Consider the following 21,458-nt stretch of genomic DNA (forward strand, 5'->3'; position numbering starts at 1 on the left):
CACCTCCCAGACCCCCAGCTTTGGGATGAGGGAGCCTCAGCCCCACAAGAGAGTCAGGGCCAGAACCACCCAGCTCCTGAATTCCTGATTGCAGAAGCTGTGAGATAGCAGTGCGCTTTAAGCCAATGCCTGGGGCAGCCGGCTGCACAGCAGTAGCTAACCCGGCTCTGTCTGGCTCCCCAGGAAGAATCCCAGCTTTGTTTCCTTTGCTAAAGAAAATCATGGACAGTCTGTAAAGGATTCCTCAACGTTGTCCCACATCAGAATGCCCACATGGCTACTGCACAAATGCCCTCTGCCCCTCCGCACCTTACCAGAGAGCCTCCCAGAGTTCAGGGGCCCTGGCCTGTGACCAACCTGGTCCTTCTGGAATGCCAAACAGTGTCCCTGTGTGTGGCGGGCATGTGCCCGTGTGCCCAGAGTTCAGCCTTACAGAAACATCCCCACATATCCCCCTCACCCCCCACTATGACCCCCACTCCTGGCAGTGGTTTCTGAGGTCGCCGTCTCTGGCAGCTGTGTCCTGGCCTCTGACTTTCCCTCCACTCCTCGCCCAGGGGAGAGCTCCTGGAGCCTAGGAAGTAGTCAGGACTGCCCGGGAGAGGGCAGTGCATACGGGACAGGTGAGTGTGTCTCTGGGTCCTGGGGGGGGCAAGCACCTCTCTGGGGTGGACCTGGGGCCCACATGCAGGCCTGAGCAGGGGCAGTGTGGACACCCAGCAAACATGCCTCCTCCCTAGCAGAGGGGGCCCTGCTAGTGGCTGTTTGAGTCTCATGGGACAAGCATGTCCACTAACTTGAGTCACGGTGTCTGCTGATTCTTGTGTTGCCACTCCAGGTCCCAATTTTGGGGCCAGATCTGGGTCTGTGAATAAATCAGCTGCCCAGTGGGGGCCCACCAGAGGGCACATCCCTGGGAGCCTAGGACACACCCCACATCCGAGCAAGACCTACAGCCTCGGTGCTGCAGTGACAGGCCCAGCCTCAGACCCCCAGGCCAGCTCAGCAGGAAGGCCAGCCCCACCCACAGCCTGCCTTCTCCCTCCTGTCCCACTGTCCCCTGAGGGTCCAGAGGACAAAGTGGGCTTGTGTGTCATTTATGTGCTCACTTCCTAGAATTGCCATTGTCACTAGAACCATTTGTGATCATGGTGATAAAAACAAGCTTGATAAGCAGTGTCAACCCAGAGTAAGGCCCAGCACTCAGGCTCGGCAGGGCCGTCAGTGCACTGGACCCTACAGATGCGGGACACATGCTGGGACTGTTCAACCATGCCTCCGATGCAGTTTTTGTTCTTTAATCATTCCTCTGATTTAATTTTAAGTTCACTTTCAGTAGGTGGGTGAGATGGGTGCACGTCACACGGGGCTCTGCTGAGGGGGCTGCCGTGGCTAACAGTTCCCCTTCTGCTTCCCTCCCTGAGCCCCACAAAAGCTGCATGTGGGCACCACTGGCTCTGATCCTGGCTTGTCGTCCCTTGGAGGCTGTCTTGGTGGGGACGGGGAGGGGGCCGTGGGTCCTCACATCCTCCAAGCCCACTGCAAGAGACCAGTATCCACCCATGCTCCCTGGCTTGACCCCGGGAGACCACCACAGCAACCCCATCAGTCTCTGTAGGGTGGAAGCCAGGGGCACTGAGGGCTGCAACCACCTGGTTTCTGAGCTGCTGGTTCTAGGTCCTGTCCCCTCACACTTTCCACCAAGAGGATGTCAGTAAGGATCCTGCCCCCAGTATCCACCATGAATAGAGTTGCCATGGAGAAGGGGAGGACGCTGCAAGGGCACAAAGACTGGACTTTGGGTGGCTCCCTTTCCACGCAGGTGGAAGTCCTCAAAAGTCAGTGCTGGAAGATCTGGAGATCCTCTGGGCTGAAGGAGGGGAAGAAACCCACTCCAGGAGGGGCTTGGCAGGAAAGGCCTAGAGGCAGGCCTCCAACCTGTGGGCTGGCCGTTAGGGCCACTGGCCAGGAATGCCAAGAACGGGCCAGGCAGGGCGGTGTTTGGGGGCCCTGTCCCTTGAGCCCCACATCCAAGTCTATAGGCAGCTGGCCCCCTACCCCCTGCTGTCTGCTTGGGGTTCCCTACGGGGCACTGTGGCTGCCATTCCCAACTGGCACACCTGTCCAGAGGCGAGCCTGACCATCCTGCAGCCAGGAGCATCACAGAGCATCCATCTACCAGATCAAGGGGCCCAGGAAGAGGCCAGGGCTCAGAGGGCTCTAAGGACAGGGTCCTCCAAGGGTATCTGAAGGTGGGGCAGGGAAGGACAGCAGGAGGGGGACTTTTCCCACCTAGGTGCTGGGCAAAAGGCTTTTGAGAGGAGGGCACTTCTGGAAGGAGGGCGAGGAGGTGTCCGTGCTGCCTGTGACCCTCGGACCACAGCAGCTTGCCCACAGATCCCTGGTGAAGAATGCCCACTCCCCTGAACTCAGGTCACATCCCACCCCAGCACTCCAGCCATGGGCAGTGACCACAGGTCCTAGGCCAGCCCGGGGTGCCCACCACAGGCCAGGTGGTCTCAGATGACCCCCGTGCACCCACATAAAGATGCCGCAGCCCCTACCCAGCAGTTCCAAGTGACCCACTGCACACAGCTCCCAGGGCAGGCCTCAGTGACAGCCCAGTGACAGGAGGGGGCAAGGGCTCTGCCCCATTTCACTTTTTGCATCCTCTGTCCCTTCCTCTATACCAAGTCCCTCTCCCACGGAGGGCGTGGCAGTGGTGCCGCCTTTGACAGGGAGGTGGCGCAGATGACACACCCTCAGTGACAAGGCGCTCACAAGATGACCCGGTGTAAGCCCATGTTCCTGCCACTACCACCACCACTGATTCGCCGATGCAGTCACCCCATCCACAAAGAGGGCAGCCGAGGGGATCCAGCCGCTGCCTGGCCTGGTGCCTTAACTGAGGGACTGTGTGCCATGCCCTGCGGCTCCTCCAGGGACAGGCTGTGGTCAGTGACTGGCCATGAGGACTGGGTGGTCAGAGCTCAGAAGGAGAAGCATAAAGCTGGGAGGGCAGGGGGAGAGGGAGGGAGCAGGAGCAGAAGTCGCATCTAGACACAGTTGAACAAAACAAAAACAAAACCCTAATGAGTTGATGTCTGGTTTCAGGATCCTGGTGCCTCGTCGTCCAAAGCCCTTTAGCCGGAAATCTCCTCCCGCTGCTCCTTATTCCTGCGCACCTCGGCCGCGTGCAGCTCCTGCGAGGACAGTTGGGTGGGTGGGCTGTGGGCTCTTGGGGTGTCTGGGAGTGAGGCAGCCCTGCCCTTCCTGCCACTCCAGGGCCCAGGGGACCCTGGCCTCCCCCAACTCCCAGGTTTAGGGGACCCTGGGATCCTTTCATCCCTTAAGTGGCTCGGTCCCAAGTGCAACCACTGAGGATACCTTAGCACCCAGGACTGGGGAATTACAAATTACAGGGAAAGACCCACATCACCCTAGGTGTGGTCTGAAGGCAGAGGCCGGCCCTCGGTGGTGCGACGGGGGATGCACCCAAAGCAGAGCGTTGTGACTCTGGGCAGCTCCTTGGGTGTGCAGGCCCCAGGTCTCACCGCTGGATGGACAGGAGGCCACCCCCAGGCCTCCCCCAACCCTGGGCTGGCCCCAAGCAGGACAGGAAGTCACGGGGTGGGGGGTGGGGGGACAGCCCAAAGGGAGGGGTCGCTTTGGGCCTCCCTGGGCCCCAACTCCGGCTGCTCTTTCCCCTCTTGTAGCTCATACCCCACGCGCGTCCTTCAGAGCGACTCAAAGTGATGACCGTCCGTCCATGACCGCGGTTACTGGCCTTGCCCCGCCAAGACCACACGGTGGGCCTCGAACGGGGCACTACCGGGGGCGTCCGGGAAACGCTGGGCGGGCCCCTCCGCCTCCAACGCCGGCCCGCCCAGGTCCCCCGTCCCCCGCCCCCGGTCCGTCCCGGGGCCCCGCTCCGCCCGCGGGGCGCACCTTCTCGCGCAGCCGCTCGCGCAGCGCCGCCAGGTGCGCCTCGCGGATCTCCTTGCTGAGCTCCATCTTGTGGTTGAGCTTCTCCTCCGCCAGGCGGCTGAAGTTGCTGCTCTCCTGCAGCGCCTTGTGCAGCACCCCGCGTTCGTGCTCGCGGCGCTCGGCCAGCTGTCTCAGCACCTGCGCCTCCTGCGTCTGCACGGGCGCGGCGCGTGAGCCCAGCCCGCGGGCCGCGCCCCCTCCGGGAGCCCGGCCACGCTGCCCGCCGCCGGCGCGGGTGGCCTCGCCCCCCGTCCTCGGGGCGTGCCCGGGGCCCCCTCCGCCCGGTTGCTGCCGCCACGCCCGGGTGAGCGCGGGCAACGTTGCGGGAAACACGGAATTCTAGCCCCGCGGGCTGTCACTGAGCCTTCCCCGCCTCTTCCACAAACGTCTGCCCTCTGAGCACAAATCAGGTGCTTGATACACATCAGGTCGGAGCTCCCCAAGGCGCTAGCGGCGGTGGAGGTGTCCCCAGGGCTGCTGGCGCCACACTGTCCGCCTGCCAGAGGAGGGGCGCCCAGACCCAGGGGAAGTCAGCCTGCCCTTGGAAGGCTGCTGGGCTCCACCCACGTGAAGGGCACTACTAGTTAGCCTTGCGCAAAGCCTGCGTCCCCATGTCTCACCAGGACCAGCTGTAAGGGGGACAGAGCCACTGCCCCTGCCCAATGTACTCGGGCATCAGGACCACGCTCCTGAGAGCAAGTCTTTCTCTGTTTCAGTCGGGGAAGGGGCCTAAGGCCCAGGCTCAGTCCTCCTGGGGCCCCAGAGCTTCCAGGAGGTCTGGGCTTGCAGCCCCCAGCACATGGGAGGCTCTTCCTTCTCACTCCCCTGCCCAGGAGAAGGATGCCAGGATGCCAGCCCAGCCTCGTGTCCTAGGGTCTCTTCTGGGGCCACCACCTGGCTCTCTCCTGGCCACGGCTGAGGGCCTCTCACACACACAGCGTCCGCTACTGGGGATCCTTCCTCCACCCTGTCCCATCCGATCTCTCAGGAGGAGGTCCAAGGAACCTGAGACCCTTTGTGCCCCAGGTTGACGATCAAGTGGGGGCGTGGCGCATCCTGAGCCCTGGGACCCTGGCTGTGGCCATGGAGGCCTCCTGGCCACCTTCATCAGGACCTGGGTGTAGGAGCAGGCTCCTTACCTTCCTCCGTTCCTCGGCTGCCTCCATCCGCTTCTGCAGCTCCTCCAGGGAGGTGTCCTTCCTCTTGGGCGGGGAGGAGAGCATGGGGCTCTCCGGGGACAGGTCAGAAGGGGACTTGAGGATGACCTCAAAGCTCTGGCCAGAGGCCCTCTTGTCCAGCTGCTTCACTTCCATGTCTGCAGGACAAGACCAGATGGGGCTCCAGGACAGCCAGCTGGCGAGGGTCAAGGGAGCATGTTCCCAGTGCACACCCTAAAGGGCTTCAGGAGGGGGTGCGGCTGCTCACGAGGGACTCCCAGCCCTGAGCCCCCAGACCCTCTGTCCAGCAGCCAGCCAAGCCAGAGAGGTGTGGAGAAGCCATGGGAGGGGGAGCAAGGTGAGGCGCTGCAGGCATTGGCTGGGCAGGGGCCCAGGGCACACTCACCACCGTACTGGTAGATGGTGTTGGGGTGCGGCTGTGAGTAGAAGCAGGAGCAGATGAGCGACAGCACCGACAGCTCCTTCATCTTCTCCTTGTAAGCTGCGGGTCAGGGCCAGCATGAGCAGGTACCGCGGCTCCCTCCCCAGCTGCCCACCGCCTGCCCTGTCCCCAGCCTTCCTCCAGCCGGTCTCTCTGCCAGCCTGCTGATCTCACTCTTGTGCTCCCACATCTCTGACTCTCTGTCTCTTCTCTCCCCTCTTGCCTCCCAGACACGGGCTCCCTGGGATGCCCCTGTAAGGGGCACTCTGCTGTGGGTCCTGCCCGTTAGTCCCATCCCTCTGCCTCCCTCCCCTGCTTCTCTTTCTCCCGGCACCTGGGTGCGCCTCCCTCTCCCACATGCTGCGTCTTTGTCTTCTGTTCCTTCTGCATCCCATTTTGTCCTTCTGTCTTTCTGGCGCTCTACCTGTCACTCTCTCTCTTTATATCTCTCTGTGTCTCTGTGATTATTTGTCACTGTGCGTCTTCCTGACTCACCTCCTTCTGCCCCTCTAGATATTTCTCCCTCTGTCCTCCCCCTTCCCTTTCAAAGACAACTGCCCACTTGAGTAGATGAGGTTAACCACTACACTCATGACTGGACCAGCAGACAAGGTGCTTCTTCAGACAGCACTTTCGTGGGCTGTACATTGGGGTGAAGCCCTCAGACTGCCCCCTGTTCCCACCTCCCACCCCCATTTACCCTGACAGTAGGGCAGCCAACCCCAGGATGAAACCAGACTCTCACCAGACATACTCACTGCCCATCTAGGACCAAAGGGGAGGGAGCTGTCCGTTCAGCACCTCCACCCACCTGCTTGCTTCTGAGTACCCACGGCCCAGTGTTCCTACTGCCCAACCAGAAAAGGCAGGAAGCCCCTCTGCTGAGGCCCTGAGCCCTGTCGGGGGAAGGGAGATGCCCACACTTGGCGTGGAAATAACTGAGCTATTTATGGCCTATTCACAACAAGCCAGGCCCCCAAATAGACACGTGGTCCAATCCTGCAAACCCAGTACTGTCACACCCCCTCAACCAAGGAAACACGAGGCCCAGGTGGCTGGGGTGACTGGCCCAAAGCTCCTTGAGCACAAGCCCAAGCGGTCCTGTTCTTGCCACCACTCCAGCAGGTTTCTGAAACGCAGTGGCTCCCTCTGCTCCTGGCCCCCTGGCTGCAGAAGCTGATCTAGGTCTCCAGAGAGACACTCCAGGGAGAGGGAATTCCCTCTTCCAGCTTCCATGAAGAAAATAATGTGCACAGTTACCTGGCATTCTTTTTGGACAAGTGTTTAGATGAACAAAAACTTTCTGATCAAATTTCACACAAGAGAGTGTGATAATGTTTTTAAATAGAGTTAACATGAACTTGGGGAGTGTTGGTGTAGAAACAGGACCCAGGAAAGAAGTTATCAGGCCCTCGTCTGAGGGAACAGCTCATGGCGAGCAGGGTCCTCCCACCACCAGCGCAGAGAATGACGTTATTGGACCTAAATATCCCCACGCCCCAGACACTTCTGCAGAAAGCCCAAGAGGCTGTAAAGGGGGCACAGAGGATTCCTGGGCAAGCAGCAGGGACATGCTTCGGGGGGCTTGGAGGGGAAGGAGGGCAAAGGCTCATGTCTTGGTACTGGACTCAGGAGGCTGGAGAAAGTTGGAGCGGGTGCTAAGTAGGGGTGGGCCTCAAAGAGGATTTTGGCCTGAGGTCAATTTCATTTTTTCACAATCAGAAGATATTCATGTATTGCTTGTGTTATGAAAAGTTAATTTTAAAAAGGAAGCAGAGGGTACATCAAAGTACATGTGCTGGAGAGTCAGATGGCGTAAGGCCAGTCAGAGCCAGCTCTCCATGAGCAGCAGACCAAGAGACACCTGGACACTTGAGAGGCTGGGGTTTAGCCAGCCCTGTGCTCAAAGGGAAGGTGGGGAGGGGAAGAAGAGGGGGTCTAGGTCAAGGGGCACACTTCGGTCCTGGGAGAGGCCAGGAAGGAGAGAACTTGGTCTAACCTGCCAGTGACCACCACCCTGGCGACAGACACTGCCACCCCCACTGTCCTGACCTTTCAGATAGTCCTTCCACAGCAAAGGTCAAGACCCCAGAGTGGGTTTACCTTCCAGGCCAGGAACCTGGGGCCTCATAGCTGCTCAAGCCCTTCTCTGCCAGAACCTGAAATGTTCCCAGGAAAAGGACCTGCAGATTAATTGCAGAGGAAGAACAAATTTATAGACAAATGTCGGGGCTCCCTTCCAGGCAACTGGCACTTTGGCATTGGGGGGGCTGGCAGCAATTCAGGGGGAAGGATGGGGAGCTTGGGCAGGTGTGAGCACTGCCTGTGCAGGAGACTGGGAGAAAGCCGAGGGCCTAGAGACAGATGCCAGCGCTCTCTGGGGTCATGGTTCTGCCCAGGGCACAGTGTCCAGTTGGGAAGTGAGGGACTGTGTCCTGCAACTGTGAACAGCGATGTGATGTTTCCTCATCATGGAGATTGCCCAGGTTGATTTCTCCCAAGGCTGATGGCCCATGAGGAGCTTTCTTCATGGAGGACCCACCCTCAAGAAGCCAAGTGAGAGGGGACACCCTTCAGGAGGGGCCTTGGGAATGGGGCCTGTTGTGTGGTCTGGCTGTAGAGTGGAGGGGACTAGATGGCAGGTGGGGAACTGACACATTCAGAGAGAGTGGGCAGGGGAAGCCCGCATGCGGGGTTGGGCCTGGCTGTACACAAGGCAGCAGGTTATGCCTGTGTTTTCAGAGCTGAAGGGGCTTAAAGATCACATTTCATTGCAGAGGGAAGAGGCTGAGGCCCAGATCCACTCAGGCCACTAGGCTCGAGCCAGAAAGCCCCTCCAGGGCCTCAAAGGCCTCCTGTGCCCTTCTCCTCCTCACCAGGACCCTGCTCTTCCTTCCTCATCCATCACTGACTTCAAGGACTCGCAGACCTCTGTCACAAGCTGGATTACTTTCATTTCCTTCTTTCTCTTCATATTAAATGTTAAATATACAAAAATGCATATTGGCCTCTTAGATGACTGGGTCCTAGGTGAGCAGGAGTTAGAAGGCAGCACCAGCTGACAGCAGCACAGAACACCAATAATGGTGCCCATGGGGTGGCCAGTCACACACACCTATTTCCCCAAGTGACTCTCAAGACCAAGCACCCAGGCAGTCACCCTAGTCACCTCATTTCTACAGAGGAGAAAAGAGACTCAGAGTGGGCAAGCAGCCCACCCAAAGTCACACAGCATGCTCAGATGGGAGCAGGTCAAGAGCCTGGGCCTCTGACTACACTTTCCTATTGGGAGCCACAGGGAAGAGGGAGGGTCTGTCCAGACCTGGAAGGGCAGGGGTCCACAGATGTGCACTCACCGCTGGAAGGGGCCTAGAGGCTGCTGCTAACTGCTCCCCAACAGACAGAGCTCCTTGTGATCTGACTGCCCACCTCTCTCACTAGTCAGAGTCACATCCGACAGTGTGGGAAGCCCAGTGTGGCAGGAATCACCAGCAGAATTCACCTTTATGTGGACAGGAAGCTCAGGGAAACGTGGCTCCAGCAGTCCCACTGACGGGCACAGACCGGCCACTCACGTTTTGCCAGGATGCAGGCCAAGCACCTTCCTGAAATAACTTGTTCCACTCTCAGAACGAGGCTAGGGGTGTTGATGTCACTGTCATCCCCATTCAGATGGGGAAACCGAGGCCCTGACTGGTTAGGTAGTATGTGCAACGCCTCACAGCTTCCTAGAGTTGCACAAGGAGCCAAGTAGGGGCAAGACTCTACCAAAATGCGCAAGGAGGTGAGCTCCTGGCAAGGACAAGAGATGGCTGTCTCCCCAAGGAGGCCCTGAGAACACAGCCGTCATTGGCGCTCGAGGGAAAGGCAGTGGGCAGGCTTTTCAGTCTGCACAGGAGGAGGAAGCTGAGGCCAATCCCGCTGCAGCTCTGAGACCATAGGAGACAGTAAGTCTTCCCTTGGTCACCAAGGCCAAAGGGAGCCCGCCAGTGGGTGCACCGAAGTGAGCAGCTGCTCCAATCAGAGATACCTTTTAACAGAGGAGCTGAAGCTGTGGTTCACTCAGACTAGTTTTGGCCATAGTTACTGGTGTGCTCACATAACCACTCCTGGGCTAGGCCACCCTCCAAACTTTGTGGTTGGAAAAAGCAGAAGATAGGCCCAGGCATGCGTGCGTGGAGGTGCACCCCATTGAGGTCAGGGCTCAAGGGCCAGGAAGGCTTTGTTTGCGGCATGATGTTGGCCAGGAGGCAGGCTCTGGCTGGCACTGCAGCACATTTTTGAGGTGGTGGTCCAGCTTAACAAAACTAACCTTCTGACACCAGAAAAATCCTGGGACTAAGCAAGGGTTAGCTGTGTCCCCGTCTAGCAAAGAGAAGGCTGGTGTCACTGTCCTCCACAGCCGTAGATCCGCTGCTTGGGATGCACAGGGCAGCGGGGGAGGGAGGGGCAGACCCCATCCTGGGAAGGCTTGGAAACCGCAGCAGCCCCCCCCACTCCAAACTCTGCTGCGCAAAGGGCGATGGCTTTTTCGACCTGAGCCTGAGGCACTGGGTCGCACAAGGTGGTCCCTGAGCCTCCGAAGGAGGGGGGATGGGTAGGCTCCGCCTGCTCCGGGCTCTGGTCTCCCGCCCCCCTCCGCCAGCAGCGCCCTCCCTCCCCACAGTCCCTGGGACGCCCCACTGGAGCTGGGAGAGCCCGGGTCCTGCCGGCAAAGGGTCCCACCTTCTTCCCTCCCTCCCCATCCAAGGCACGGTCGGACCGGGGACCTGTCTTCACCCCGGGAGGCGCCACCCAGGTGCTGGGCTGGCGCCCGGGTCCTCTGAGCCACCCCGCAGCAGTCGCGCCCTGCCTGACACAGCGGCGCCAGAAAGAGCAATGCGCCCCCGGGGTCCGACCCCTACCCAGCGGCCCACGCCCGCCGAAACGGCGCCGGGATCCCCGCCCTCGAGGCACGAGGTCGCCCCACCCCGGCAGCCCTGAACGCCGGCTCCTGCGGGTTCGGCCCGCTCGCTCCCGCGCCTTTGCAGTGCGCCGGTTCCGAGATGGGAAAGGGGTCCGCGACCTGCCCCCGAGTTAGGCGACGCCGGTCTATGCCCTCTGCCCAGCCCCGCGGCCGCCCCAGGAAGCCCGCGGCCCGGGCGCCTACCGGACACGGTGCTGGCCATGGTGCTGGCGGCGGCGGAGCTGCGGAGGCCGGAGCTGCGCGGGCGGCGGCTGGAGCTGCGGGCGGCGGCTGCTGCAGTGCCGGGAGGGGAGGGGGGAGCGCGGGAGGCGGGCGCGGCGCGGAGCGCGGAGAGAGAGGCGGGGGAAGCGGGAAGGGGACGGGGGGGAGGGGGAGGGCGGCCGGGGCTGCGGCTGTCTGAAAGGGCTGGACGGAGGGTGGAGACCAACCTGGGACGCAGAGTGGAGTGGGGCAGGGTGCCCATCCTTCTTCCGCGCACCCCAGGGACCCCCTGCTCCTCCAACCTGGCTTTGTGCAGGCTTTGGGGGGGTTGGTGGAGACAAACCCCACTCCCCAGGGTGGCCTCGGCAGGAGGGAACAGGCGGCAGCATCAGGGTGGTGTTAGAGAGCTCATCCCTGGGGCACCTGGAGGCTGGGAAGCCTGTGCGCGCCCCGGGAGGGCAGCGTTTGAGGACATGGGAGTGGTGGCCGGTCTGAAAGGCCTCTGAGGGGCAGTCCAGGGATGAGCAGGTTTTGAGGCAGAGAAGAGGATAAATGGAAGTGTTAATGCCCAAAACAAGGGTTTTGAAGTGAAATAATCATGGGTTACAACTCAGCTCTGACTTCTGCTCACCGTTAACTGAGGGCAGGTTTCTGACCCCTCTGCACTTCCGGTTCTCAGGTGGAAGGTGAGACAATGATGCCAGTCCCCAGATGATGGATGGAGGAGAGATGCGTGCACTTGGGTGAGTGGGCATCCTGGCTCCCCGCCTCCTCTGGGCTCAGGGTTCTGGTTAATACCCCTGCAGGGAGACCCTGGCAGAGACCATCTCCTCACCTGGGGGGATGACAAGTCAGACAGCTGGGACTTCATTCCTGTTTTGGGAATGGAGCTACCGAAGCCAAGATAAGTGATCACTCCACAAGCAATTAAGTCCTAGCGCCAGGAGTAAAGCTGTGGGAAACCTGGGGAACCAGTAGAAATATGGCAGATTCAGAAGGCGGAAACACAGAGACACACCTGAGGATCAGAGTTGCCTGGAGCAGGCCCAGCAGGTATGACGTGAGCACACCTCGATGTACACACACAGTAAGCACTGGACTGCTCAGTACCTGTCCTGGCCCACATGGTGCCTGGCCCACTGAGGGAGTCCCACACAGCCTGCCAGAACAGATTCTCAGTTCACATTTACCAAGTGCTGGAGACCCCTGTGCCTGCTGTGTGGGACTTGCAGTGACGAGCTGCGGTTTCCCCTTGCTCTCATCTCAGGGTTAGGTTCAGTACAGTGGAATTTACATGTTAGGATTTGTAGGAGAGTGGGCAGGCCCATTACCCTGAATATGTGGCCAGGAAGCTCATCTATCAGTTCAGAGTCTGGGGTCCTCAGCTACAGTTCTGACCCAAGGAGGGCACGCCTCTGTGTCCTGGCCTTTCCCCCCTTGGGCTTCCTGGGGGATGAAATCCCTGTTCTCAGATGGGGGTGTGTGGATGTGAAGAGCAGGACTCATGGCTCTGAAGCTTGCCCACTGCTGGCTTTGGCAATCTGCTAACCACCTTTGTTCCGCACCTGTAAAGCACGGGTAGTAAAGGAACTTATCTCAGAGGTCATTAGGGGACAAGCATGTCGATGCCTGCATGCATACCACTGAAACCTGTGCCTGGTGAGCATGGGGCAAGTGTGTTCCCAGGTCTCCTATTCCCCAGGTTCCCTGCTGAGAGTCTAGGGCAGACACTGTATAGTCCCCTCCATGGAACAGGCATGTAGGGGTGGATGCCAGCGTATGCCATGTGCTTCCCCCAGCATGATTTCACACACGTCAGCATGGATGCACATGTGACACAAATGTGCATCAGCAGGAAAAATCTGGATATTAAATACAGCCCATGAAAATCCCTGAAATCAGTGACGCCAGCAGGCTGTGAGCTGTCACTGCAGTGTCACTTTCTTCCTGATGCCTCTTGGGGGCATGCTGGCGTGGCCTGGACAAACACCTGTGGCCCCACAGAGGGATCCATAGGGTGGGGGGCGCCCTGACCGTTGGGGACACTGGCGGCCGGAATAGCTGCTGCACCCAGGGTACGGGAAGAATGGGCTACTGAGGCCCTCAGGAGCCGGGTTATGGGCGAGGGGCAGCCATCTGCGGAGTTTAAGAGTGATCGGCGGACTTGAGTCTTAAGAGGCCCCGTGGGTGCTGAGGGGGGTGGGAACCTCCGGGAACCAGTCTGGTGCCGTTGTTCGGACAACCGAGGTGGCGCGGCCCAGGGAGGGGTCGAGGAATGGAGGCCCCAGGATGACTTGGAAGGAGGAGAAAGGCGGGACCCCAGGTTTGTGCCCGCGCGCGATGGAGGTACCGGTCCCCGGCTGGGGGTGGAGCGGCCTGAAGCCGAGGGCGCAGCGGCCTGAAGCCGAGGGCGCGGACAGAGCCCGGACCGCCCGGCGGCGGAACGGTTTCCGCCGGGAGCGGCGCGCGGGGGACCGGAATTGGGAGCGGAAGTGCAGCGCGGTCGATGGTGCACTGCGCCCTCAGCCCGCCAAGTCCGAACCGGTTGGCTGCGGAGGACGCGGTGGCGGTGCCTCGGCCGACCTGGGGTGAATTCCTGGGGGCTTCCGGTCGTGGGAGGGCCCCGCGGGGACAAGTGGGTCGCGGGTCCTAGAGGCCCTGGGACTGGGTCTCTACCAGAGGGGCGGCCCCCGGGGCTCCGGCTCTCAGCGGTGCTTTCGGAGGCCCGTAGTTTTCCTGCGCTCGTGGGCTCCGGGCGGCGCAGCGTGCGGCCGCTCCATGGCCGCCCTGCAGGGAGGGCCGTCACCCCGTGGTTACGAGCGTGGTAGTCCCAGCGTCCCGGAGAAACTGAGGTCTAGAGAATGGAGTCATTTGCCGGGGACACCCGTGTTCCCTCCCAGGGCAGAGCCGGCACACGTGCTCTCTCCCTGCCCCTGTTTGGGTGGCCCACCTGGAAAGGGTGGGCGTGGCCTCGCGCCCGCCCGGGGAGCCGAGGGTAGGGAGGGGCCGAAGGTCGGGGCAGCCGAGCCCAGGGATGGGTGCTGCTGGGGTCTAGCCTCTCACACTCTGGTGGAAGTGAGTGAATTGTTGTAGGCAGAGCATGGCGACCCGGTCCACCTCTCCTTACCTCTGTTAGCCCGCTGGCCTCTCCCCGAGCAGGTTGGAGTTGTGGGGCAGGACAGCAAGGCAGGGCTTATGCGTAGTTTCTTCACCTCCCCAGCTCCTTGTCACAGGCTTGCCTTGGGACCTTGTCCACGGGATGGGCTGCTCCAGATAACTGGTGAAGGGGCCTGGCCCTGCAGAAAGGTTGGCCACAGTCTTGTTGTCCCCATCTCTGTGTTGTAGGTGCTCCGGTGGAGAGCAGTGTCATGTCCCAGCAACATGGGCTGGCGTCACTTACCTGGAGTAGCTGAGACCCTGAGATGTTCAGAGCGGGTTTTGTGCCACAGACTCCCACACCCTGCATTTCAGCAAACCCTTGTGTCCTCCGAGAACAGGCCAAGATGCCCAAGATAACCCTGAACGGTGTGACAGTGGACTTCCCTTTCCAGCCATACAGATGCCAAGAGGACTACATGGCCAAAGTCCTGGAGTGTCTGCAGAAGGTAAAGCTGCTGACCAAGGGGTCTGTACCTGGGCTGGGTCAACATGTGGGGCTTCAGCCCAGGACTGATGTACTTCACCTTGCGACTCACTATGATCAGGTCCTCCTGGTTGAAAGATACCTTTTTGACGTGGGACTTAGTCACAAATAGGGTACTGTTCTAGGTGTAGTAAGAGAGACGATAAACGAATGGGGAAAAAATGTAAATGGTGCCAACGGCTACAAGACCTGAGCTGATAGGCTTGGGAACACCTTGGGAGCCTCTCTGAGGAGGTGACATTTAAGCCGAGGCCATGTGACAAGGAGCAGCCTCCTACGATTTGAAGATCTGTAGAAGTGTTTCCTCATAGAGGGACAGCCATGTCTAGCCTCATTTTGGAGCCTAGGCTGGTGTAGGAGGGTGTAGGGGGCACAGGTTGCTCTCTGCTGGGGCCCTGGTATAAGAGAGCATGCTCTCGTACCCTGCTGAAGCCCCTGGCCCAGTGGCTAACTCTGCATCTGGGCTCATGGCTGCTGTCGGGGGCACAGAGTCCTGTGGCGAGGAGCCTGGGCCCATCCTGGGAGCAGAGGTGGGGCGGGTGCAGCTTTGCCTTTGTTCGTCTCCAGGTTTCCCACTGGGGCCCCCCCGCCCGCCCCCGAGAGGCTGGTAGACCATCAGTGCTGTTCAGAGAGTGCAAACACCTGGATCCAGAATTGCAGGATAATCTCCTATTTTGAAACTTCGCGCCTAATTAGTCATTTTGCTGTTTATATTAAGTTGAAAAATACTATTGCATTTTGTGTAATGCTCTGCAAATTGTGTTTGTGTAATGCCCTGCTGAATTAATCCATGGCTTTTGGTTTGAGCTTGGACGTGTGTCCTGTGGAATTACCCACAATCTCTTAGGCCTTTGCCACCTCCTAGGTGGGCTCTGCCTGAGCAGAACTGTCCCACTAGCTGCCTGGGTGGTCTCAGGTGGGCTGTGTGCTTCCAGAGCCTCACCCTGTGTCCCCATGGCCCTGTTCTTGACTCCATTCAGAAAGTGAACGGCGTCCTGGAGAGCCCCACGGGCACGGGGAAGACCCTTTGCCTCCTCTGCACCACACTGGCCTGGCGGGAGCACCTTCGTGATGCCATCTCTGCCCAAAAGATTGCTGAGAGGGCACAAGGGGCACTGTTCCCTGATGGCGCCTCGTCCTCCTGGGGGAATGCTGCTTCAGATGGGGATGGCACAGGTGAGGCTCCCGTCAGCTCCTGTGCAGGCAGACGGGTCTTGAAGCTGAGCAGGGAGCATTGCAGCTGCCAGGCCCTCTCTTACCTTGCTGGCTCTAAGCCTGGGGCCAAAGCCTACTGCCACAGTAGGACACTGGAGGTACCCTTTCAACCCGTTGCTGGTGATGAGGATCAGGTACCTGCAGCTGAGCTGTCCACGTGGCTGAGTTGGCGGAGCGCCCCAGACACTGTCTCATGGGGTTGTGACCTGTTCTGCTTCCTTGTTCCTGGGCAGCTTGCTACATGGATATCCCAAAGATCATTTATGCCTCCAGGACCCACTCACAGCTCACGCAAGTCATCAGCGAGCTTCGGAACACCTCCTACCGGTGGGTCAGGTCGCTCCCAACCCTGCCTCAGGGTTGTGGGGGGGTGGCCTCGGCAGGGTTACTGGTGATGTTGTGCCTGGACCCTCCCTGAGGGCATGCCGTGCTCAGGCGCACCCGGCTGTGATGAGGGCTGGGCTGTCTCCGATGCCCACTATCTGAGAAAACAGCATTGAGTTTCTGTGCTGGCCTTGGGTTCACGCCGAGCCCTGTGCAGGTGCTATAGTGCCAGCTGTGGGTGTGGGTCAGTGCAGCTGGACACATGAAGGGAGATGGAGACCGCCCTGGTTGGAGCCGGCAGGGCTGCAGGAGTCCGGGTGCCCTTCCCATCTCCTGTGTGAGGGGCCACAGAGCCAGTGGGGCCGAGGTGGAAGCTCGCACGTCCCTCCTCGATGCTGTTTGCCCTGCCTGTCTCGTTGCTCACCCAGGCCACGGTTCAGAGCGGTCAGCGACACAGCAGAGGTAGTCCCTCCCAACCCAGGGCACAGTGTGGCCATGGTCACTCCCTTTGGCCGCCTGCTTGCCCAGGTTCCAGGTGCTCCCGAGTGTCCCCACTCGGACAGTGTCCCCTCATGAGGCAGTGTCCCCTCATGCTGCCACACAGCACTGTGAGCTGTCCTCTGAACCCTGGGCCCTGTGCCTCTCTCTCCCGCCAGCCCCAGGGTGTGTGTGCTGGGTTCCCGGGAGCAGCTGTGTATCGACCCTGAGGTGAAGAAGCAGGAGAGGAACCACATGCAGGTGGGCTCCTGGGGCACCTCCTGCACTGTAGTTCTGCTGGCTTGGTGCCGCCTGGGCTATAGTGGGTAAAGAGCTGGGGCGGGGGGTGGGCTGGGGGCAGCACGGCCGGTGGCACGTGCACTGGCTTGCCTGGGCTGCACCCTTTCTCGGCTGTCGAGCCAGCTGGGACCTTATCTTTTCTCTCCCAGATCCACTTGTGCCGAAAAAAGGTGGCAAGTCGCTCCTGTCATTTCTACAATAACACAGAAGGTAAGAGAGGGCTTGTGGGAGCTGCTCCCGCCTGTCAGCATAGAGCAGGGCGGCCGGGGGGTGTGTGGCAGCCCCTTTGGGCTGAGCTGGGTGGTCCACCACTTGCTGCTGTGCCCCTTGGGCTCCAGCGCAGCCTGTTGGTGGGGCGGGGTGGGAGGCAAGCACTGTCTCCTGACAGGATCCTGGGTTGTATTATACTCAGAAGAGCTGCCGTGGGCTGACAGGTGTCACAGGAAGGCTGCTGGCACCTGGTCACTTGGATCCCTGGGGTTCCCACTGCCTGTGGGGGGCTCCCTGGTACTAAGCTGTGTGCAAACAGTGTGTTTCATGCTGAGCACCTGCTTCTTTCTTGGAATTTGGGTGCCTGCAGGCAGGGTGCCTAAGGGACCAGCCCACTAAATTCCCTGGGTGTTGGGTCTGGTGACCTTCTGGACAGACAGCATTTCACCTGTTACCACAGCTTTGTGGGCGTCAGCCCAGGGAGGGGGTCAGCCCGGGGAGGGGGTCTGGTTGGGGGCATCAGCCTGGGTTCTAAGCTTGTCCCTGGCCTCCTGACTCTGCCCCCTGACCCCCTCCCAAGGTGGCTGCTGCAGAGTGTGGATTTGGTCTGTTGCTATGGTGCTGCCTAGGGGCTTGCTGTTCTCCTCTCTCTTCTGTCCCTGAGGGCATTTTGAGTTGTGTCCCTGCTGAGGGCCTGCCTGATCTGGCCTCTGCATTTAAGGCTGGGCCTGGCACCTGCCTCATGGGGTGTGGACTCGGTGTATTTCCACGTGTGGCTGTCCTGAATCCCTGCAGCGCATGTTAGAAGAGACCCTTGGTTTGCCTACCAGGGCCTGGGCCTGTGTTTCTGTGTCAAAGCAGCTCCCTGGCGATTCTTCGGGTCCCAGCTGGGGGGCCCGTGTCCTTTCCTGAGTCCCTTTCTGCCCCGGGACATGCAACCAGCAAGGAGTGGCGGCTCTGTGGTGGGCTTCCTTCCGAGAAAGGGCCTGGCGGCTGTCTGGCTGCATCAGGTCTGCACCCCCTGCACTGGTACTGGCAGGCACGACCCAGGATTCCTGCAGAGGGATGCTCCCGTGGGCACAGGCGCAGTGGGGAAGTGGAGGAAGGACCCGTGGCCAGGCTGAAGGCGAGTCATAGGACAGATGCCTGGAAGACAGAGCCTTGAGGATGGCAGCCAAAGGGTCCCCTGTCCTGTCCTGGTTCCTGTCTCCTATCGATAATCAGGCCCCAGCCGGCAGCCCCCTTCTGGGGTGCAGAGCAGGGCTCCCTCAGCTCACTCCAGTCACAGGCCCTCCCAGGAGGCCCTGAGACCCGCAGGGCAAGGATTCTCTGGTGCGTCCCCAGGCGGCTGGGTGGCCGAGCCCTTCCCTGGGGAGGGTCTCCATGTGGCCACACCCACTGCCAGCTGCACAGGAGCTCTCCCAGGTGTGCCCTGGGGCCCAGGGGTGCTCACTGGACCCACAGGCATGTGTTTCCTCCTGCTTGTGTCCCCAGAGAAGAGCCTGGAACAGGAGCTGGGTACCCCCATCCTGGATATCGAGGATCTGGTCAAGAGTGGGAACAGGCACAAGTGAGCCGCCCCCTGGGGCCCCAGCTGGCCACTTCCCTCCAGGGCCAGGTTCTGCCATCTGTGGGGGTACATCTGTTTCTCCCTTTTCCCTTTTTAAGTCATGAAACACAGTTGTTCAGTGTGAGAAAACAAAGCAACTGGGGGATGTAAAGTGGGGACGGACCCCCCACCCCAGTCCTCAGCCCACCCTGGTGGCCAGTCTGATCTTCAGCTGCCAGTGGGACCCTGCCTGCTCCTCCAGTGTGCAGTGAGCTCTGCCGCTGCCAGCTGGCGGGTGTGGCCTTGACCCTGGAGCTTCAGGGCTTCAGGTTGTCACAAGGAAGGGCTGAGTGTTCTGTTTCTGATTTCCTCAGTGGTCCACTCAGGAATGGGTTGGAGTTGTTTTTGTAGGTTTTTAAGTGGGTGATGTGCTCAAGTGGTTGAAACTGGTGGTGTGGACGACAGGGCAAAGAGCCCGCCCGCTGCCCCACCCAAGCCCCCATGCGGCATGCGGGTGCCTTCCTGCCATGTGCCCGTCAAGATGCAGTGTCCAGTCAGGCTTGGGGCATCCTCCCGGTGCTCACAGGCCCCTGTCTGCTCCAGGCTGTGCCCCTACTACCTCTCTCGGAACCTGAGGCAGCAGGCCGACATTATCTTTATGCCGTACAACTACTTGCTGGATGCCAAGGTGAGGTCTCAGCCCATGCCACTGATGATTTCTGGTGCCAAGGGGGTGTCCCTGGGCTCATGCGGGGCCATAGGAGCCTGTGCCAGTTAAGGGCCTGGGATTAGCCCTTTGCTCATCACAGCAGATCAGGGCTCAGGTGGGAGCAGGCCAGCTGCAGTACGAGGAGACCCCGGCTGCAGCTTTCCTGCCCTCGTGCTGTGCCTCAGCTTCCTGGGGGGCACCGTCCTGCCCTCATGCTCCTCCCTCATGATGCGCACAGACTTGCAACTTTGTGTGCCTTCATGTTCTAACGGGGTGTCACACCACGTGTGCAACGACTTGTACTTCATGTGATGGTCATGCAGCGGGCACGTGCCAGGGCACAGTGTAGACTGAAAAGAAGTGAGCACAGGGGCCAGGGGCAGTAGGTGTGGGGTGAGGAGGCAGTGCTGGTCAGTAGGCCTCTGCAGGGCAATGGGCATGCAGGGGAAAGCAGGGCTGTAGCACACAGTGGGCGCCCCAGCACTTGGGGGCTGCTGACGGGTTTACGTGATTCTTGAAGGGCAGGGCTTTCAGCCAGGCCGCCCAGGGCCCGGGCCCCAGGCAGGACAGTCATGGGGCAGGCTGATGCTAAAACTTACTGGGATGGGCAAAAGGCCTAAGAGAGCAAGGCAGCCTTGACCGAGAAGGGCAGAGTTGGAGGCTTACTCTTCCTGACTTGGAGACTTAGGGCTGAGCGCAGGAGCAAGGACAGGTGGTGCAGGCCGGTGTCACACACAGAGCAGAGCGTCCAAAGCTGACCTGCACTCAGTCTTTGATAGACTTGCCTAGGCATTCACTGGGGAAACAAAAGGTTTTTTGTTCTTGTTTTTTTTTCAAAAAAGTGGTGCTGGAATACCAGATATCTATTTGGAAAAGAATGGATCTTGGCCATTACTTCACATGTGTAAAAGCTAGAATCCTAAACCTCCTAAGAGAAAACATGGGGGCAGTCAGGACCTTTTACTTCAGACTCACAAGGCACTAGCCGTAAAGAAAAATAAATAAATAAATCGGCCTTCCCCGTTTAAAGCTTTGGCTGTTTGATAGTATCAGGAAAATTAAGAAAATTGAAAGGCCGGTCATGGAAAGGGGTGAAGTACTCCTGGTATTTGTCTTCAGAAGCCCTGTGCCCAGAGTGTGGCAGAGCTCTTATCTCTCAGTAACTCCCTGCTAACTGCCGGGAAGGTCTGAGCAGACACTTCACTGGAAAGGTGGGCGGGCATCCTGGTCAGTCAGGAAGAGAATGTCCAGCATCGCTAGTTGTGAGGAGATGCAGGATCAAACCACGGATGGCACTGCATTCCCACTAAGGGCTCAGGCTAAATAGAGCAACCCGTGTGGGGTGAGGGCATGCAGTGCTGGCAGGCTCAGCTCTTGCTGTGGGCGCAAGGCACGCAGCCCTCTGGAGTGCCTGCGGAGGCAGCCCATCCCAGAGCGTTCATGGCAGGTCCCAGGGCTGTACTCCCACAGGTAGAGGGCCCTGCACAGTGCTACAAGCAGCGAGAAGGGGTGGCCTGCCACGGCCGGCAGCAAGACACGTGGTCTCAGAACACATTGACCCAAAGGAGCACCTGCTGCCCGGCTCCGTTTCCAGCACAGCCTAGAAAAGGCAGACCTGACCTCAGCTCACAGAAAGCAGCCTGGGGTCATGCTGCAGGGGCTTCTTGCCTCCTGCTCTGGGCGGTGCCACTCACAGTAGTGCTCACTTCTGTCCAAACCCACCTACACACTTAAAACAGGCCCTTGAGTCTGTGAAACCAAACCCCCAGAGAAGTAGGGGAGGACTAAGCAGACACCCCCCCCATACCTTGGTGCCTGCTGGTGCACCGGGCAGCCGGTGCTGATGGGCCCTCCTCGTCGGTTCTGTGGCTGTGGAGCTGCCCTGCTGTGAGTCACGATGTCAGCCTGGTGCTGGGTGGGCAGTGGCAGGCAGCTGTGGGCACAGGGGCCTTCTGCGAGTCTGCAGTCAGGTGGTGGCACCCACCCTCTGGGCCGCCCCGCTGGCTCCAGCGCCCCTCTTTTCCCCCTGCTCAAGAGTCGCCGGGCACACAGCATCGACCTGAAGGGGACCGTTGTGATCTTCGATGAAGCTCACAATGTGGTGAGTGTCCAGGTGGCCTTCCCGAAGCCCCCTCCCTCCTGCCCACCTCCCCGCTGAGTTTTGGGCAGACCTTTCTGTCCAGATCCCTGCATCCTGGCTGTCAGGAGCCGGTAAACCTGGGTAGATGGCGCCACGTGGGCCTTTTTCCACCCAGGACCCCCAGGGCCCTCCCACTTT

General features: G+C 60.0%; 2 protein-coding genes and 1 long non-coding RNA gene across 24 annotated transcripts in view; 2 read left to right on the top strand and 1 right to left on the bottom strand.

Annotated features, from left to right (window-relative positions):
- Positions 1-1,260: 1,260 nt before the first annotated feature.
- STMN3 (stathmin 3) lies at positions 1,261-10,843 on the bottom strand. Its single transcript, XM_036901691.2, has 5 exons — positions 10,736-10,843; positions 5,551-5,646; positions 5,127-5,302; positions 3,949-4,140; positions 1,261-3,203 (listed from the first exon to the last, which is right to left on the bottom strand). The coding sequence occupies exons 1-5, from the start codon at positions 10,752-10,754 to the stop codon at positions 3,144-3,146; spliced, it is 543 nt and encodes a 180-aa protein (XP_036757586.1). The 5' UTR covers positions 10,755-10,843; the 3' UTR covers positions 1,261-3,143.
- LOC118920580 (uncharacterized) lies at positions 4,188-9,615 on the top strand. Its single transcript, XR_005027979.2, has 4 exons — positions 4,188-4,415; positions 5,309-5,502; positions 7,986-8,142; positions 8,364-9,615. It is a non-coding gene; the product is annotated as an uncharacterized LOC118920580 (long non-coding RNA).
- Positions 10,844-13,161: 2,318 nt separating the features above from the next.
- RTEL1 (regulator of telomere elongation helicase 1) overlaps positions 13,162-21,458 on the top strand; it is a 29,832-nt gene continuing 21,535 nt past the window's right edge. For 4 of the 22 annotated variants that reach the window (XM_057503171.1, XM_057503178.1, XM_057503180.1 and 1 more), the window contains exons 1-9: positions 13,168-13,341; positions 14,251-14,358; positions 15,377-15,572; positions 15,845-15,938; positions 16,592-16,673; positions 16,862-16,922; positions 18,417-18,492; positions 19,075-19,159; positions 21,216-21,281. In XM_057503171.1, the coding sequence (XP_057359154.1) occupies positions 14,257-14,358; positions 15,377-15,572; positions 15,845-15,938; positions 16,592-16,673; positions 16,862-16,922; positions 18,417-18,492; positions 19,075-19,159; positions 21,216-21,281 (762 nt within the window). In that variant the 5' untranslated portion in view covers positions 13,168-13,341; positions 14,251-14,256. Of the gene's footprint in view, positions 13,342-14,250; positions 14,359-15,376; positions 15,573-15,844; positions 15,939-16,591; positions 16,674-16,861; positions 16,923-18,416; positions 18,493-19,074; positions 19,160-21,190; positions 21,282-21,458 lie in introns of those variants that run through there. The other 18 variants (XR_008998056.1, XM_057503186.1, XM_057503177.1 and 15 more) reach the window with 13 other exon arrangements.

This window comes from Manis pentadactyla, chromosome 5 (genome assembly GCF_030020395.1).
Source record: "Manis pentadactyla isolate mManPen7 chromosome 5, mManPen7.hap1, whole genome shotgun sequence".
NCBI classification, from domain to species: Eukaryota; Metazoa; Chordata; class Mammalia; order Pholidota; family Manidae; genus Manis; species Manis pentadactyla.

Coding starts and splice junctions, on each gene's coding strand:
- STMN3 (XM_036901691.2), bottom strand. Junction 4,141..5,126: donor CAGCCGAGGAACGGAGGAAG/GTAAGGAGCCTG, acceptor GCGCCCGTGCAG/ACGCAGGAGGCGCAGGTGCT. Junction 3,204..3,948: donor GCGAGCGGCTGCGCGAGAAG/GTGCGCCCCGCG, acceptor CTGTCCTCGCAG/GAGCTGCACGCGGCCGAGGT.